General features: G+C 37.4%; 1 protein-coding gene across 5 annotated transcripts in view; it reads right to left on the reverse strand.

Annotated features, from left to right (window-relative positions):
- atp11a (ATPase phospholipid transporting 11A) overlaps nucleotides 1-19,444 on the reverse strand; it is a 98,936-nt gene that overhangs the window by 27,248 nt on the left and 52,244 nt on the right. For all 5 annotated transcript variants that reach the window (XM_007891762.2, XM_042334390.1, XM_042334392.1 and 2 more), the window contains exons 5-17: nucleotides 13,820-13,927; nucleotides 12,301-12,429; nucleotides 11,597-11,700; nucleotides 10,404-10,454; nucleotides 9,946-10,010; nucleotides 9,155-9,236; nucleotides 7,434-7,584; nucleotides 6,085-6,282; nucleotides 4,397-4,570; nucleotides 2,128-2,294; nucleotides 1,753-1,824; nucleotides 1,030-1,103; nucleotides 771-874 (exon numbers count right to left, since the gene is read on the reverse strand). In XM_007891762.2, coding sequence (XP_007889953.1) covers nucleotides 771-874; nucleotides 1,030-1,103; nucleotides 1,753-1,824; nucleotides 2,128-2,294; nucleotides 4,397-4,570; nucleotides 6,085-6,282; nucleotides 7,434-7,584; nucleotides 9,155-9,236; nucleotides 9,946-10,010; nucleotides 10,404-10,454; nucleotides 11,597-11,700; nucleotides 12,301-12,429; nucleotides 13,820-13,927 — 1,479 coding nt within the window. The remainder of the gene's footprint in view (nucleotides 1-770; nucleotides 875-1,029; nucleotides 1,104-1,752; nucleotides 1,825-2,127; nucleotides 2,295-4,396; nucleotides 4,571-6,084; nucleotides 6,283-7,433; nucleotides 7,585-9,154; nucleotides 9,237-9,945; nucleotides 10,011-10,403; nucleotides 10,455-11,596; nucleotides 11,701-12,300; nucleotides 12,430-13,819; nucleotides 13,928-19,444) is intronic.

A 19,444-nucleotide genomic window follows, 5' to 3' on the forward strand; every position in this document is an offset into this window, starting at 1 on the left:
ATCCATAATTGTGAAAATGCGTGAAGAAGCATCCATTGAGAAGCAGTTTGAAGCAATTTTCTTGATGAATGAACTTTCACTTAAGCTTATCTCTGAGTGATAAAAATATGAGAAGTATAGTCTGTGGCAACTTTTGCCAAATATAGGAGAAAAATGGAGGTGTGATTTGAACAAAGCATTATATGGAAGAGGGAAAGAGAGAACCATATACTGCATGACTACTATATGGTACAAAAAGGACAGCCTCAGTTTCCGTTTTCTGGCCAACTCATTTGTATTTGGAGACTCAATGAAGAATTACTATTGTGGCATGGCACATCACAAGAACACAACAGGCCCTGAGAAGTTGGCAACAATTTTGCATTTGTGATTTCTCACAGACAGTTTCCAGTCCCAGCTTTGCTATCAGGGGAAACGAGAAAATCAGAACCAGCTGCATCTCCACAAGAAGGGAAGTAACATCTGAGAGTCACCTTGGAACACTTCTGAACAGAGCAGTGATCAAAGCCTGGGAGCATTCACCTGCCTGTCAGTTCTCTGGTCTCAGAATACAAGACCTAAAAGGATAGGAGGAAAAATACAAATTTATATTTAAATATCCCTACAAACTAATACTTTGGGGAACTGCCATTACATTTCAGCATAATGTCATGAAATAGAACATTTTCATATACAGCTATTGCTAATTCTACTTCATAACAGTGAGTACTTAAAACGTATGGTGAAAATTCAACAGTATTAATAGTCTTCAAACGGTGGCTCGGACCTACCACTGCATTATGTTCTACTTGGGACTGGATTTGTTCCATCCTGCCTTCTGTCACTCTGGGGAAAATAGATGAATCTGCTCCTTTGCAGAAAAGGATTATCTCCCCTGTTTAACGAAAAAAGACAATGTTATGCAAATAGTTTGAAGGTACCTTGTCAAATTTGTATACACTGGCTCATGAGAATTCATCTGAGAAACATTAAGGTTTAGAACGTAGTGCTTGTTTCATTATAGTGAACAGAAAATGCCATGTGACATACCTGTACTTGATTTTACAATCACACTCATTCGTCGTCTGACAGAATCAAAACTCAAGATCTCAAGCAATTCAAACCTAAATAGAAAGAAAAAAGCAGCAAATTGGTTTCCTACATGTTGTAGAAAATACATCTGTGTAATTTTAATTGACATAGTGCTTCAAATTTATTTAAGACAGGAAACTCAAATCAGGAAATATTATGCAAATTCACTCCTGAGGGTGCACTTGAGCAGTTTTTCTCACTCACAAAGGCAGATTCCAGTGCACGTGTACATTAGTCTTTGCCCACAAAATATACAGCCAATTTCACTTTACAGTATATTCTGTGAAGCAATTTGGGATGCCTCGAAGAGGTGACAAGATGCTATATCAAATGCAAGGATTTTTATTATTCACTGGTCTAGACTACAAATAGTTTCATATATTTCATAGAGGGGCTAGATAATAGCCTCAGATAGCATTTTTTGACAACATACATTATTGAAAATACACCATTTCCCTTCTTAAAGTTCTTATTGAAACTATTTTTAACCAATTTATGAAGTAAATATTCTAACATAATGGGTATTGAAAGCATAATGGGTACTGAAAGCCACAAATAGCTGAGACTGCCAACCAAAAGTGTAGCAAAGCTTATACCTGGATTTAGAATGCTTTGTTTTGACTGAGATTAATTCTGAGACTATCTTCTAACTATCAGTTAACTGATCCAATGGGTACTTGCCTTTCAATTTCAGTCTCTCGATTCAAAATCTCCATGTAATTGTTCTTTAGTCGTAAGAATGTGAACCCGAGTCTGGAGAAATGAAAGTAAAAGTCACCCTGCAGTTAAAAGCAATACATTTCACCATTAAATAATTTAATGTTTAGTCAAATTTTATCTACTGAGAAATCCAAATATTGAGTAACTGGAACTGCACTAAGTGTACACCTCACTCAGGGAAGAGAAATTAGTAGGTCACCTTATTTGCAAAACATTTTAAAAAAATCTTTGTTCCATTGTCCAAATCACAGAATGTACATTAAAACAAGTTCAAACCAATAATTCTGGTACTAATGTATATCCCACTCCATGTTTAAGTGCCACTTCATTTAATACCTCTTTACGCCCTCCACCAGGGCTATTTCATCTGGAGAAGAGGAAATGTACACAGATGATCTCCCAGGTTGCTGCCGCAATTTTTTCTGATAATCTACTTGATCTTCTTCCTTAACCTGGACGGTATGGCAAAGGCAGAGAGCTCGGAAAAATAATTCCTCCCTTTCCTGAAATTAATGAAAACTGAATTCACCAACGTGTCACATAATTGAATAAATTATTCAAAAGAGATATCGTGTGAAAATCTCAAAAACATGTTGACTGAAGATTAAAGTGACCTTTTTTTTGGGGGGGTGGGGGAGGGGGAGCGCAGCCAGGTGTGTGACAAATGCAGAAACCCATCACTATGCTTAAAACACCAACAAGATTATATTTGTATAGCGCCTTTCACGTCGGGAGGACGTCCCAAGGAGCTGGATAATGTACAGCATTTCAGACCTGAGCTGGGGTCAGGGGGGGGAGAAGGGAGGGGAGGGGAGGTGACCGATGGCATGGTCGAAGAGGAGGGTTTTGAGGCGGGACTTGAAGGAGGCTAAGGAGGGGACGAGACAGAGTGACTGGGGGATGGAATTGCAGAGGTTGGGGGCAGAGTGGCTGAAGGCTCTCCCGCCAATGGTGGGGCGGGTGGATCGGGGCATGTGGAGCAGGCTGGAGCCGGCTAAGCGGAGGGAGCGGGTGGGTTGGTAGGAGGTTAGGAGGTCACAGAGGTAGGGTGGGGCGAGGCCATTGAGGGCTTTGTAGGTGAGGACCAGGATTTTGAACTGGATCCTCTTAAGGATAGGGAGCCAATGGAGTCGGGCAAGAATGGGGGAGATGGGGTCACGGATGTTGGTGCAGGGGAGGACACGGGCTGCAGAGTTCTAAAAGTATCCAAAGAAGTTTAAAAAAAAGTTTAAAAGTATCCAAACCAAACAAAGTACCATGCATCCTACCTATACATGGAATTTCTGAAGATATTTATTGAAATGGAATGCGCACTCTCACCATAGATGGACACATCCTGCTTTCCTAATTCCAGACAGTATTAGGCGCAGAATGGCAAGATCCCAGAGTGTGCACTGGGATACTGCTGGTGCCTAATCAGTTAAACCCATTTAGCTTGCCATTGAAAACACTGGGCTTGTTTATGTGAATTATGGACAAGTTTTAATGTACAAGTTCCTGAAAGAACTGTTCAGGAAAAACAATTATACCAAAAGTACTCATAAAATCTGATCTAGGATAGGAATTACCAATGAAAATAGTTTTGTTAGCTTTATATTCTTCAGTTTTACTCAGTTTCAGTTGCTTTGAGATTTGTTTTTTTTGTTAGAAATGTAATTAGTGCTTACTCAGCTCCCTTAGGAGAGCAAATTAATTAAACAGTCCCGTTGCTACAAATTATCCATAGCTATTTAAGTGGGCTTTATATCTTTTTCTCAATTCTTCATTTGTACTTTGCATCTTCGGGTACCTTGCACGAGAGGCAGAGAGGCTGCAAGAGGCTGGTTTACTCATACTGAACTGATTCTTGATTAAAAATACTAAAAATAATCGTTGCATTTGATATAGTGCCTTATCACACAGTCAAGACGTCTCAAAGCTCCTCACAGGATATACTGTAAAGTGTAGTGGATAGTCAAATCTTACTCATCAACACTGCCTACAAACACAAAGCAACTACACTTTATACAGAAAAATATGAAGCATCTTGACAGGTTAAGATGCTAAACAAATGAAGAAGTTTTTAAAAATCCATATTCGCACAAAATAATAATAATCCTTGCATTTGAATACCACTTTTCACGTCTTCTAGACTTCTCAAAGCGCTTCACAGAATAGACTGTAAAGTGAATTGACGGTATATTTGTGGGCGAAATGCAGCAGCCAATTGCGCACAGCAGTGTCCCACAAACAGTCGTGGATTGAAGTGACCAATTTATTATTGTTTCATTTTCTTGAGGGATTATTATCAGGTGTGTGGAGTAAGGAAACTTGCCCAAGGTTTCACCCCACTGGGAATCAAACCCAAGTCTCTCACTTGCAAAGCGAGTACTCTAACTACTGAGCTACAGGACTATTAAAAATATAAAATATTTTTATTTGCATTGTTTTCTGAAAATGAGAAACCTAAAGGCAGCTAAAATATGCAATAGGTCACTACTTGCTACACAGAAACTACACTTGCCATCAAAGGAAACACAACAGTCACAAACGGTTATTTTATAAGGTTACTAGAGAGCGAAAAATTAACACTCTGCTCCTATTAATTTTAAACCAGGTTTCTTACCATTTCAGCCATTCCAGACGGTGCATCAATGAGATCTATCCCAGAACTGCTAGAAAGGCTCTGCCCGTTGCATATCGAGTGTGAAACATAGACATGGCCATCTATACAGCACTCAATAAACTCCATGTTATTTTCTGTTAGGGTTCCTGTTTTATCTGTGAAGATATATTCTACCTACAATGGAAGCAAGCACACAAGTGATCACTCAGCTTACTCAATGTTGGAATTACAATACAGGAGGATGTCCCGACACAAATTAGATTAAATGCCTGGGTGTTTATGTTTGTTAAATTGATTACTGTCTTTGGTGGTTGTGATTCCACTCAGATTTAGAGCAACTTCCCAAAACACTCTCCTCAAATTTCAGAAGTCCTTGCGATTGCTTTCCATTCAGGTCTGAAACCAATCAGATCTGAAACAAATGTGATCCTCTGCTATTTATATTGAGACCTGCTCCAGAAAAACCCATACAAGCTGTTTACTACTTGGTTTAAACTCTAGCAGAGTCAGTTCAATTACCAGCCTAAATAAACAAAAAGGAAATAAAATACTTTTTATAAATTAAGAACTTTAAAATCAGAGTAAATAACTGCACCTTGTATCCTTAATTAGCCGTTGTAAGTGTGTGATTTTCATCGGGTAGAAACTGGGTAGGAAGCCAAGTGAATCAACTATTTTTTACAACTTCACACTGTCTTTTACAAACAGCACTAAAACTCCTGACCGATCAGAAGCAACTTCAACAGAGCGGGACCCCTTTACCCTGTGGAGAAGTTGAGTCTCAAAGAAAACCACAACCTAAGTATTCACTGCATGCACATTTGATAGCAGCTACAGGTGACAACTCAACAACAGCAACAATTTGCACTTCTATAGCGCCCTTCACAGGGGTAGCATCTCAGAGCTATTAGCAAGGATTTTTTTTTAAAAAATGATCTAAATGGGGCTGGTGTTGGCCTGAGGGCAAGCGGGGGGGGGGAGGGGAATGGGGTGGGGGTTCTATTAAAAATTCTATATTTTAACAGAAAATATGGAATGAGACTATTCTTTCCACTAACTCAAACCATAATCCTGATGCAAATTTTGTAAGTTCTCAAACAAAAAACGAATATGGATTAATTTTCAATTACCATCAAGCTTACAGCCTGAACACCATCAGGATTTGGAAATTCTCAGTTCATTCAGAAGGCAAAAGATAGACTTGGAGATATAAAGGAAATCAGCATTCAATGCTCCTAACAATCAATTCCCAATATCTAGGTTAGGGACACTTTTAAATCTCATTTTAATCACAACGTTACAGAGTAAGAGTGGCAAAGGCCATCTACCAGTGCCATAAAATGCGAGTGATGCATGGTTGCAATATAATAGAGTTTGCTGAATAGCCACTTTTGTAAATAAAAACTAGCTCGCGGTCATCAAAAACTGCAGCAAATTCAATCTTAAGGGTTTATTTTTAGCACCAGGGATGAGGTTTTACTACCATAACTAAATTAGTATTGAACATTCTCAACCTTGTTCCCACTGAAATCTTCCTGCTCTGGATAGATTACTTCTCACAGCTGTACGTCCAGTTTATTTCCCACAATGAGAATTTTTTCTTATACCCATCCATATAAAACAAATCGACCCATGGCTTTCACATAAGACTTAAATCAATGAAGTCCTAAACAAACAAACAAACAAACCTGGCCCAATTCTTCATTCAGGTCAGATGTATTCACTATTGGTCCTTCACCAATTTCTTCATCGTACATATCTTCATCCCAAGTAATGAAATAGGAACCAAGGAATTTTTGCATTTCCACAGTAACATACATAGACACTGGAATAATGTAGTTGAAGAGAACCATAAAGGCGAGAAAATCTGTAAATGTTTTCAAAAACTGCAAAGAAACACAGAAAGTGTTGTCAATCTAGGGTTATTCCTCAGCAAATCTTTAGAAATAATCTGAATCATGAGTACACAAAAACATTTAATTAAATTAAACTAAAAACAGTGACTGGACAATATGACTTGATTCACTTTGAGATGCTGATATACAAGTCTCTAAAAATATACAAGTTCTTTCTGTATCGGTTAGTGTCTTGTATTAACTTTATGCTGTGAAATCTGAATTTCTATTCAACTTTAGGATTAATGTGTCTTTAATACACTCTCCATAAACCACTCAGACATGCACACTACCTCCCTCAAAACCCTTCTGAAAGCCTAACTTTAGACTGCGCCTTTGGTCATATCCTTCCCATCTCCCTCATATCATTCCCATCTCCCTCCTATCCTTCCCATCTTCCACTTGGCTCCCATTCCAACTCTATAGTCTTCTGAGATTTAACTACCTGAAACTGCTATCAACTGCTTCACACCTTTCTACAAATAATACCAATTCTGAGAATCCTGAAAACTATCATTACTTTCACTAGCGTGCCAAGAACAATGTGGCTGTTTTGTTCTGATACAGAAAAGGATGAGAAATAGAGAGAAAAGGGAAAGTCAGAGAAAGTGAACGAGCGAGAAATAGAGGTGGGGCCGGTTACAATTAGTACAGATAAACATCTCTCTACTGAACCTGTTTTAATGCTGTGTGATCTCAAATATAGAAAGAAACCTTGGCTTCCATTCCACATCGAAAGTGGAAATGGAACAACATGTGTAAAAGATCAAATGACAGCTTTTCTGGATGAGAAAGGGTGGCACTCATTTTGGGTCATGTTAACCTATCAAATTATTCAATTAGTGTTGGATTTATGCGATAACAGGACTTCAATATGTAACAGGAAAAACATTACAATACATATTGCACAGATCAATTATAGCAATCTTTAATGCATTTATTATCTACACACTGCATAATCAAATGGCCATCCTCATTCAGTCCTTCCAGTTGTTAATTAATGCAAATATCCAATTAAGCAAACCTGAATCACTCTGTTTGCCAAATGACAACTGCACAGAATATCATTAAATAATTTTAGGTCAGCTTTTCGCATCGTAGGATCTTTTTAAGACAAAATATATTAATATGCCGTGCCTTACCTTGTTTTTTTGTCGATCTATATCAGTTTTCATGTTATACCAAGGCTCATCCCGGATAGTTTCACTTTGCCAGATGTATTTCAGGATTGTGTTTATTAAAGCTTTGCTGATCAGGATGCACAAGTACACAACTAGGAAAGCATTCATTGATCTAGCAAGCAAAATTAACCAGTTATACTCTGATGTACAATAATATGCAAAATGAATTCTATGTACAGTTTAACTGAACCTAGTGAGCCAACACGACATGCACAAGTGGCAGAAGCATATTGAAGACCCAAATTAATGATGAAATTTATCCTGTTAATTATTGCATTAGCAATAGGTTATGTTATATATGTACAATAATTCATCTTCATGGATGAAAGATAATTAGTAGTGTAAATTGATTAGTCAAATGAGAACCGCAGATGCTAAATACAAATTCAGAAAATAGTAATCTTCACACCGTCAAGATTACATCCAGATGTACTTCAGAAATTCAATACTTAAATATTTATTGCCAGCCTACTTAAATACATCCAATATTAAACTGACTCTACAAAATCCTAAGAAAGGACCCTCACCCCAATTTCTCTCACATTTCAGAACACCCATTCTTCCCATTATATCACTTGCTGTTCATTAAATAAGGCCAAAATCCTGGCCTATAATCCATGCCTCCTGGTAGCTCACCTCTGACTGTTGATTACCCTCTGAGTAAAGAAATGCTCCATTGTATGGTCTAAAACTTACTTCGCATCACAGAACCGGTGCCCTCATTACCTACTCAAGAGGCTATGGTGCTGTAGGGCACCAGGACAAGAATACGAAATTGGGATTAAGATGGAATGGCCTCGCACTAAAATACATTGTACACGTCTGTCATTCTATGGGTTAGATCTGAATTCTGATGACATTATGTCACAAACCAACTCGGAAATTATTTTTCCTCCTGTGCTACACTTACAACAACGACAACAAAATTACATTTATAGAGCGCCTTTCACGTCGAGAGGACGTCCCAAAGTGCTGAACAGTCAGATATTGGGGCCTGAGCATGAGGGAGAGGTGGTGTAGGGGTGAGGGAAGGCAAAGAGGTGGGAGGGAGACCAAAGGCAAGGTTGAAGAGAAGGGTCTTGAGATCGACCTTGAAGGAGACAAGGGAGGAAGCGAGGCAAAGGGACCATGGGATGGAGTTCCAGAGTATGGGGGCAGAGAGGCTGAAAGCCCGGCCACCAATGGTAGGGCGGTTTGGGTGAGAGATATTGAGCAGGCCGGAGCCTGATGAACGGAGAGAGCGGGCAGGTTGGTAGGGAGTCAGCAGGTCAGAGAGGTAGGAGGAGGCAAGGCCATCAATATTGCTAAGTCCACAGTCCACAAAGTTGGTAAGCATGAAGTATACACTTTAGCCTCTGGAATTCATGGATTGAGATTGGTTTAAGTGCCATAATGCAAATCACTCGACGACAATTGAAATACATATAGTTTGAGAAAGCCTGAAAACAGCACGTCAACAGCAATTTACAACTAAATGGACACACAAGAAAAAACATGTCATGCAATCTATAAGCAATAATACATTTTAAATTCCACACAAACAAGAACATGGATTAGTGATGGAATTTAAATACTTTTAAAAATAACTCCAGCTCAGGTACCAGTCTCAATGAGGTTAAAGTCATCAACATATAATTTGTGGCAAAAGTAGCCCAGAAATTCCACACAGAACACAACCTTACTTTTCCACAGCTGACCGTTTCTGTGCCTTGGATTGATAATTCAATGCCATCTTGGTTTCCATGCCTGTGTATATTGCCACACCTAAAAAAAGAGTGTAAATTGTTTGAAAAAAATTCCAAGCAGCTGAGAATCACAAAAACATGCTAATGCAAAACAAGCTGGAAAAATCAAAATATCAATTAACCATTTCCTGAAAATGGAAACGCAGACATCATTGCACGAGATCTTCAACATTAATAAAACTTAATTCAATTATCTCTAATTAAATCACTGACTTTTCACAAACACATGTTGTGAACAGTCAAGTTATTACAATGCAACAGAAACAAACTAAGCAGACCAGCAGCGGGCAGGATTCCCACTGCTGATTGCTTTCTCTTGCTGCAAAGTGAATGCTTGGAAATGTTGGAAAAGGACAAGACCATCTGGATTTGTACTTCACTACTGGTTAATTAAATAGGAGGATCAAACTTGGGACATTATTAATCTGTAAGCAGTTTCTCAAAGGGCACTGAGCCTGTGGTTGAGCAGTCCTGAGCCACACTTTCTCAAAAGTTTGCATTTGTTAAAGTACGTACAAGGCTAATGCACTTCACTATCTCTTGATTCACATTTTCTGTCTGGTTTCAAATGTCTTGGAAGAAATCTTGGTTCAAGACAATAAAAGTTTAAATTAAAGTCCTTTAAACACCAAAAAAGCCAAATTATGAGAAACTAACTCACAATTGTCTACTTAAGTTACATAAAGAGACAAGTACTGAAATTTCAGATTGAATAGAGAAGATTTTACCATAGATCTTTTCTGTATTTTTTAATGTAGCTCCTCTCAGTAGAACGTTTTCGGATCCTAAAGGCCTTTAAAATATTTTGAAAACGCAATAATTAAAATGCAAATCTTACAGGAGTTACACAAAAGCCGTTATTTAATAAACTCGTCTGAATACCAGAACATACATATTCTACAATAGTTTTCTTTTTCACAACTGAAAGAGCAAGCCTTTCTAGCAATGCTCCTGAAGGAATATCCTGCAGAAACACAACAGGAATCAAAACATGATCAAATAGAAAAAGCACAGTATAAATGGCATGAGCATCAGAAATGAATGAAGAAAAAATATGCAAGGTTAAATAAATCAGAAAAAAATTGCAACCATTCGTATTTCAATTTTAACACCAGATTAAAGTATGAAATTATATATCAAGAATTGTATTTAGCTATTTCAGATAGAAAACACAAGGTTCATTTACCTTACAATGGGTTCCTCTGTCTCATGGTAAATATTTATTCGGCCAACAAACCTGCAGGTAAACAAACACAACATCTACCTTAGCAGCATTTATGTATAAAATTCTGCAAGCTCACCATCTTCCAAAGGGAATTCATATATTTGTGTATCCTAAGCGACAATTAAAACATGCCAGAGAAAGAGGAATAAAACTGATTTGCTTAGATTGTTCTTTCAGGATAGATAACAATAATATGGGAGGTAGCATCACACAGATATGATAGGCCAAATTGATTCGTCCTGTGCTGTGAATTCTTATGATTCTATAAGGTGTATCTCAATATATTTTGAAATAACATTGCAGTAATCTGATGACCCAGTAGTTGGCCTTTTTTTAGCTAACACCTGCGTGCATCTGCAGTGAATGCAGAAGTGCTGAGAGGCAAATGTTCCCCAGTATAGGTTGGGATTTTATGGACCCCCAACAACCACATTATAACAGGATTCCACTGTATTTTAAGAGAATTAGATACATTCTTGAAATAAGATAAATATGAAAGGGTACGGGAGCAAGAAGGAGTGTGGGTCTAAATTAGATAGCTCGGGTGGAGAAACTATTTGTGTATAATTCATGGGCCAAATGGCCTGTTTGGATTGTAATATCCTGTCAGCTCTCAGAGCTACCCATCAAAATGCATGAACTGGAAACTAAGGTAATATTGATTTGATTTCCTTTGTGACTTACAGCATGAATTGAACAGTTCTTATTTATACACAAGTAAACCAAGGTCCATCATTTCTCCTTTCACTACACTACACACAGGGGAGGAATCAGCAGTGCTGTAATTATAAAAAATTAAAGCAAACAGAAATAAACCAAATCCAGTTTGACATTTTAGTTAGAAGCTCCAGCCTCCAAAATTAGTATTTTTTATTCTCATTTTCCCATGATTGAACTACATGGATGGGTGGGTGTGGAGAAGGGGAGGGGAGGCTCAAAAGAGAATGAGGAGAAGGAAGATTTTTTTTAATATTTAAGAATACAACAGTCAACTCAAGTAGATGATTATTTCAATATTTCAATATCATGCACATACCCAATTTTCCATTCCTCACTTGAATGTTCTTTGATAATTTGAAATTGCTAAACAAATGAAATTCTACACCTCTACTCGCAATTCTAGGTTGAGATCTGATATCAATACTGAACCTTACTTGTAAAGATCAGGTTGAGGTTGTTCACATTCAATTGTAGCATTCAATGAGTCTATTTCTTCTTCAGTGTGATACGCCTTTGTGTCTTGAGCAGCATAGTATGTCTAAACAGGAATAAAGTGAAAATCTAAAAATGGCTATAGCTTTGGAATTAAACAGATGAAAGGGCTCACCCTGTAATGCACTATTCATATAAAGCTCTACTTATTAATACGCTGCTAAATTCTGGCTAAGTGCAATGTTCCACTCAATAAATCAGATGAGCGAGAATTAGACTTTGTTCTGACGCCCTGCCCTCCCTTGTCTTCCACTATGAAAAGCCTGTCAATACTCAATGTAGAACCATATTTGCAAACCAGTTTTGTTGTGGCAATTGCAATTTCTCGTTTGGGAAATACACAATGAAACTCATAGCTGCAAATTACAAATCTTAGTCCACCGTTTTTGTGTAAAAAAAAGCCACAAGCCAAGTGTCAATGGGAAACAGACAGCTGTTTTCTAAACAGTTTTTATAAGATTTTCCTGATAGGATATGACCAATTGAAATAAAATGTGTGCATTTTTATATCTGAAGCATTGCTCTCTCATGAAAAAGTACAATGTTTTAAATTTCTGAAGGAAATTGGCATGTTGTGCTGGATCAATTGTCCTCACTGAAACCAATTCACCACACTAAATGCATGATTTATTTGGCACTTCTCTACCTTTGTACTTGACTCTCCATCCAAGCTGGCAGTGGTAACAAAGCAGGTCCCTTCGATCCTGCTCGAAGATAAGAATATCATGTCACAGGGAAAGCTTTCATCTTCTTTTACCATCACAACGTCTCCAACCTGAAAAAAAATCAAAATATTGTAAAGGGAATGGGGTTTAGTCAAACGCAACTACACAAACACACTATAAAAATTCAGAGGAATTAATGAAGTTTGATTCATTGTAGCTGAAAAGAGAAACGTTATTATCATTATAGAACGCTGCTTTCAATAAACAAAAGTGGTGTCCTGTAGCTCAGTGGTTAGAGCACTCGCCTTGCAAGCAAGACATCTGGGTTCAATTCCACGCAGGGCGAAACCTTGGGCAAGTTTCCTTACTCCACACAGAGCCTAATAATAATCCCTCCAAAAAAACAAAAAACAATAATTAAATTGGTCATTTTCAATCTACGACTGTTTGTGGGACATTGCTGTGCGCAATTGGATGCTGCGTTCGCCCACAAATATATTTATTCATTTATTCATTTATTTATTTTACAGTCTATTCTATGAAGCGCTTTGAGACGTCGAGAAGATGTGAAAAGCGCTATATCAAATGCAAGGATTATTAATATTAAATAAAAATGGGAGGGATAAGGGAGGCTCTTGATAAAAATATGAATTTCACTTGATGTCCTACATAAAATGAAGGACTCAGAAGAGAATAAATATTGCAGCTTCACCAATAACCAATGATGCAAATAAAGTGTTTTAACTCCCAGGCCACTCTTTCACCTTAACTATTGAACTGAACGTTCAGCAGTAATTTTTAATTCTGTGACAATATCATAAATACTATGGATCTGAGATTCCCTTGGTTATGTTTTTCCTCCTGACACCAATACATAAACAATAGTGGGTCTGGTAGCGAATGTCATCTGACATTCTACTCTTAATGATATGATAGTTTACGGGAAAAACAAAATGGAGGAAGTTGTTGCTTTACTGATACGATATACACAATTTGCTCTTGTGTGGAATAAAAAGCTGAAAATTCTGATTTCTCCCCATTGCCGTGGGATATCCTACCAAAGTGAAAGGCACTATATAAATGTAAATTTGTATTTTTTTTAAATCTAAAGGCTGTGTTGTAATTATTGCTGCATAAAATTGGGCTGGTGCCCTGGAATAATGAGGGAAAGGTCGGTCAAATTTTTGCTACTGATCCCTATTCACCAATCCTGCGGCAGAGCATCTATGTCAGGCAACCATTCGAACAATTGGACTCAGGTGCAGAATGTACATTGACAGGGAGCTATACAAGAGGAAATGCTGTAAAACAAGAGAAAGTGTTTAAACAGATGGCAAAGTAAACTCAGCTAGAGAAAGGGGCGAAAAATACAATATAGCAGTGAAATAAAAATAGAAAATTAAGTTGGAGTCACTTTATTGCTTGAGCTATCATACCAAGGTCAAGTACAGTCTGTAATTACACAGCTACTGAGGATTTGTTGTTGTGAGCAACACGTACCCGCAATTTTCTACTTTGTTTTCGAACTATTTTGCCATGCTGGATTACATGAACGGGACATTTGTTCACCGCATTATCTGCCTTATGTCGGAGCCAGTCTTCATAACCCTGCAGAGAAAGGATATTTAGTACCCTTCAGAAATAAAGTTGTGAATATATTTTGTTTGTAAGTCTATAAGGTTCACAGCAGAATTATACTAGCTGATAAAAAAATACAAATAAATGAATTTGTTCCTTGGTTAAAATTTGTTAAGTAGGTATCAATTAATTAATTCAGAATTTCAGTCATACGATACATAATGGGAAACTCCATTTATTCAATTTTGAGAAATTTCCTTCCCAATATAACATCCCTGTAGGTCATAAGTTAACACTACTACGTTTTATGCAGAGTTGTGGCCAAAGTTGACAGTGACAAAAATGCTGCATTAAATAGACCGGGAAAAGGATGCATGACATTCCCCGTTACTGAAACTGATACATCACTGTGCCTTGCTGGAGGAACAGAGCACCAACACAGCCTAAACTGGACCGAGCTGCAGGTTTCGAAAGGCAACTCCCTCATAATATTAATAAATTTCATACTCTCTTTTAAAGAGTTAATGTTTCGCTCCAAATCTACTGCTCACAACCCAAATATTTTTCAATCACTGTCGATTTTTTATCTGACCATTAACAGGAGACCCTTCTGTGATGAGCAAATTCCGATGCCTGCTTTGTTTCAGTTAAAGGGTATGGCAAAAGGATGGGCTTTGGAATTAAAAGATCTGCCAAGATTTAGTAAACTGGTGGAGCAGACCCAATGAGCTGAATGGCCACCCCCTGTGGCAGGAATCAAAGCTTTAAGCAATGTTTTCTGAATACGTTTTGAAGAGCTAGTGCATTTTTTAGATTATATAATCTGTGTGACTATATATGTGTCGGAAAGAAATTCTTTAATTTAATACACTGGAACATAACATGATCCTACCGTGTTTATATGCAACACTTAATACACTTGTGTTCATGCATGGTAAATACAAAACTTCTTTGCTGCAATTCTACCTTAGAGAAACATATACACATCCTCAATGAGCTGAAGGCCTACAGTTTTCTTATGTTCCAATGTATTAAACCAAATAATTTCTTACAGATACAATTTCACTGCTGTTCACAATTGGCTGCCGTGTTTCACCCACAAAAATATACAAATTCATTTTACAGTATATTCTGTGAAGTACTTTAAGATGTCCCGAAGACATGATAAGGCGTTATATCAAATGCAAGGATTATTATTTTATATAGTTACACAGATTATATAATATAAAAAAATGCATAAGCTCTTTAAAACTAATTCACATTGTTTAAAGGCTTAAATTCCTGCCACAGCCTTATACACAGTATGCTATAAAGGTTTGTCCTTTAAGCAGGCTTTTTCATAAAACTATTTAGCCATTCACTTCTAAAGGCTGGAACAAATGTTGGACCATCTTGTCATGTGGTTTTCACAAGCATATTTCTCAGTAATTCTTTACAACATATACCCTGCTACATCTATTCATTTGGCTGACACTTATACAGAGTTGTAGAGAAAGCCTGCATCTGCTCTTTTCAAAGAGCTGGCACAGACTCGATGGACCAAATGGCCTCTTTTTGTGCTGTACGATTCTATGATTCTATGAATTTGTCTTTTTATCCAAATCAAAATCATGCATTAATGTTGTTTACCAGTCATTGTAGACATCCAAGCTAAATTGCTGCAAATGTAGGATTGCAAGATTGATTGTGCTATTGAGGTTTTATCAAATTTTACTATGTGCACCTCAACTCTGCAAACACTGTAAGTACATCAGTTATTTTAGTATGCTAAATGTAATTGATATTCACATAAACACTTTGGGTCGATAAAATCACCCCTTATTAATAATCCCACTTTCTGGGAAAACAATATTCTATGTTCCAATCCTGAAAAGTGGGATTAATGATATGCAGTGACCTACAAAACAGGAGGCAGTGGCACAGACACAATGGGCAAAAGGCCTTCTTCTGTGTTGAAAACTCATATGCCTGGCTCTTATAAAAAAAACTAAAAATGGATCAGTGCAATTTATTTGCAGGGATTGGAATTTTCTGCTGAAGGGATATGGGATTAAAGCAGAGCGATAGGATCCAATGAACAGCATGCTCCGAGAGCCAGTGCAGAGTCGAAAGGCTGAATTTCCTTCTTCTGTTCTTTCTGTTATTCTATGATTCATGTTTAACAGCATCCAGAAAAAAGTAAGGGTTCCATTTTACAGTGAGATCAAAACAGCACTATTTCAGGTGGTATTCATATAGAATTTATATAGAATGATGGCACTGTATTACCCTCTCCTAATCCTGCTATTCCGTTCTCCTTCATGTATGTATGTATGTATGTATGTATGGATGGATGTATGGATGGATGGATGGATGGATGGATGGATGGATGGATGGATGGATGTATCAAATTTCCTCTTAAATACATAGATACTTTTTGTTTTAACCCAGCTTGCAGCAGCTGGTTCTGTATTCTCACCACCCTCTGTGTAAGAGTTGCTCCTAAACTCACTTTTAGGTCTGTTGCCTGCTAATAACACTAAAATCCAGTTCCAGATAATCATATTTCAACAATTTGTAGGATTGGGTTGTGAGCAGTGACTAGCGGGCATCAAATTAAAATAATTAGTAAGGGAGCAGAGGAGGAGATTAGGAGAAATTATTTTACTGAGAGTTGTTAGGACCAGGAATGTGGGCTGTTTTTGCCAAATTTATCAAGAGGAAACTATATATATATATATATATTTATACATATATAAAATATATAATATATATAAAATAATTCACAGGTATATGAGGAAAAAGATAAATGGGACTGAATGGTAAATGATAAAAAGGTAAATCAGCCATGATCTTATTGAATGGCAGACCAGGCTCAAAGGGTTGAATGACCTATTCCTGTGCCTATGTTCTTATGAATGGATTGCTCCTTCAAAATGCCATCAGAGACTTGATCGGATGAAGGCCTTCTTCCATGCTGTTTAATTTCTATTTTTCTATGAACTTTGCCAGTCAACAACAACTTGCACTTATATGAAACGACCCTCTCTCAGATAGAGAGCAAGGATCTTGATACACAAAGAGATTATATAATCCTTTTATTTCATGAAACACAAATCCGAGAAATTAGATTCATTAATTAAGGAATTAAATTTGATTTTGAAATAAATATTTCACTTCACTTAAATCCACATAGCTTTCAGGTCATTGCAAATGCATACATGATTTTTTTAAAAAAGCACACAGTACTGAGAGGCTCAATAAACTGGAGAGATGCAATATTTTCAATTTAGTGGCCAAACAATTACATTAATGTCAAACTAAAATAATCAGATTGAGCAATAATATTTCTTTCTGAATTATTTAGCATTGAACCTAAAATCCAGAAACTGATGTCATGGAGCACATTATACTGATTAAATATCTTATTTCAATGTGTGGGATAGTAAGAATTGAGTTATTTTTAAAATAGACTTTTTCCTGAGGCCACCTGGATTATCCAATGCGTATTTACCATCCCCCAATTCATTTATGCAAAAAATACTTGTTTTAGTTGAAGTAGTTGAAATCAGAAGCCAGCTATTGCAGAAATAAAAAATATTTGTGACTTCTGTTGCGTTTACCTTATTATACGAATGAGTGTTAAATTTATAGGGAGTGGATTTGGAGGAGAAATCTAACAGTCTTAATCGAGACATAAATCTGATAATAAAAGAAATTAATTAATTCTCTATCCAAAGGCATCACTGTAATTCGGTCAATTTTAAATTGTGCATCATACATCGCGCCAGTTAGAAGATAGTAGATCGTGAAGGCACGGTCAGTAATGGGTGACCCCTAAATTTGACCCACAGTTCTTATAGCATGTCTTTGTGGAACAGTCGGGGGCCTATCAGTTTCCAATTGATTGGAAAGGAGAAGATTGCAGCATTAAGGTACCAATATTCAGATTATCACCTTTTTCTCTCCCCCGCCCCCACCACCTAGACAAGCAAGTAGACCAGCCAATTGACAGTAAATATGCATTAGCTTCCATTAGATAGCAATCGTGCAATTAACTCTCAAGATGATCCATGAGAAGCCAAGCCATATTAGCTCACATTCTTCTAAAGACACATCTTAGGTAATGGCAGCTATCCAAGTGTGGAGAAGAGGAGGATGGTAACACGCTGGAGTCATGAGTAACAGCGTTCCATCTGGAGTATCCAGACAGAGGATTTATTAAAATGTGCACATATCTTACTGATGACTTTTAAAAAAGAAACATGGGAATACCTGAAATGACAGATGTAAAGCGGAGCGTTCCACCAGAATGGATACGTCTCCAATAAGTCATCTGTGCGTGACTTGAGAAAATGTGCTGTCAAAATGGATCTGCAGAAGTTGTGTTTTACTAGACACTTAAGCAATCCAAAGCTATGATAATGTTTAGTAACATCCGATCTGAAGATACAAGATAACAGCAAGGACAACTCTATGAGTGGTACACCTATTGTAAAGACAATAGTCAGTTAATCTTTATAATCGGGTGTCAAACAAGTTGAAAATTCAGCCGCATTTTATAAAATGAGAAAAAGTCTTTATAACCACTTCTGAAAAATTATCCAACCAGAAAACAAAAGACATCCACCCCCTTTGCTATCTTATATAATGGAGCCTTGTCACAACGTGGTGATTGGGTTCCATAAAATCCTTATAATGAAGCCACAACCGCCAGTTTCACTGGGTGTGCTTGTGCGGGCTGGCCACAGTGCTAAATTGGCTGACTTCCAGGTCCCCACCCTATTACTTCGTGGGTACTGCACATGCACAGGAAATTACATCAGTGGTCACCTGATAATCTGATTTATCATTTTTATAGCAGCGCGAGGTTAAACGAGAAGCTAAAATGGCTAACTTCTGGGTCATTAGGTCACCACTGATATAACTCTGCTGTGTTGTGCATGCACAAGAATTGCTATCACCAGCGACCTAATGACCCAGCAATTGGCTGTCTTAGCACGAGAGCCAGTCAGTGAACAGGCCAGCTGTGTGCTTAGAGTGACTCCTCCTTACATTATATCCTGTGAAACATTTTTCCACTTCCAGTTTAGTTTCTGGGAAAGTATAGCATCAATAAATGTAAAGCTCCCTTTACTCAAGCCCAAACCTCAGTAGGGCAATGTGCAATGTGACATTTGCCATTTCTTTTACGAGTTATCCTGTAGCCACTCTGACTGAGATTTAATGCTGAATTAAAGGCAGTTTATTGCTGTGAACCCCATCCACTGGGGCTCTAAACTTAATTTACATAGTACAAATTCAGAAAGGGAGTGCTGTGTTTGCTGGTCTGGTTAAACATATGGGAAAGACCAATTTGTAATCTAATACAGCACCCAGCCACTTTCCCTTCATGAAAATTAATTTCTTCCACATCACAATGCTTTTCATACTACATAGGCCTGCTCACAATGTATCAGACCCCCACACAGCTGTACAAGGTATTACAACAAAAAAGTACTACAACATTTGACAGAATAACCAATACTTACAAAGAAATGCACCGTTTAGATCAGATTTAAAACTAGC

This window comes from Callorhinchus milii, unplaced genomic scaffold (assembly GCF_018977255.1).
Source record: "Callorhinchus milii isolate IMCB2004 unplaced genomic scaffold, IMCB_Cmil_1.0 Scaffold4, whole genome shotgun sequence".
Taxonomy (NCBI): Eukaryota; Metazoa; Chordata; class Chondrichthyes; order Chimaeriformes; family Callorhinchidae; genus Callorhinchus; species Callorhinchus milii.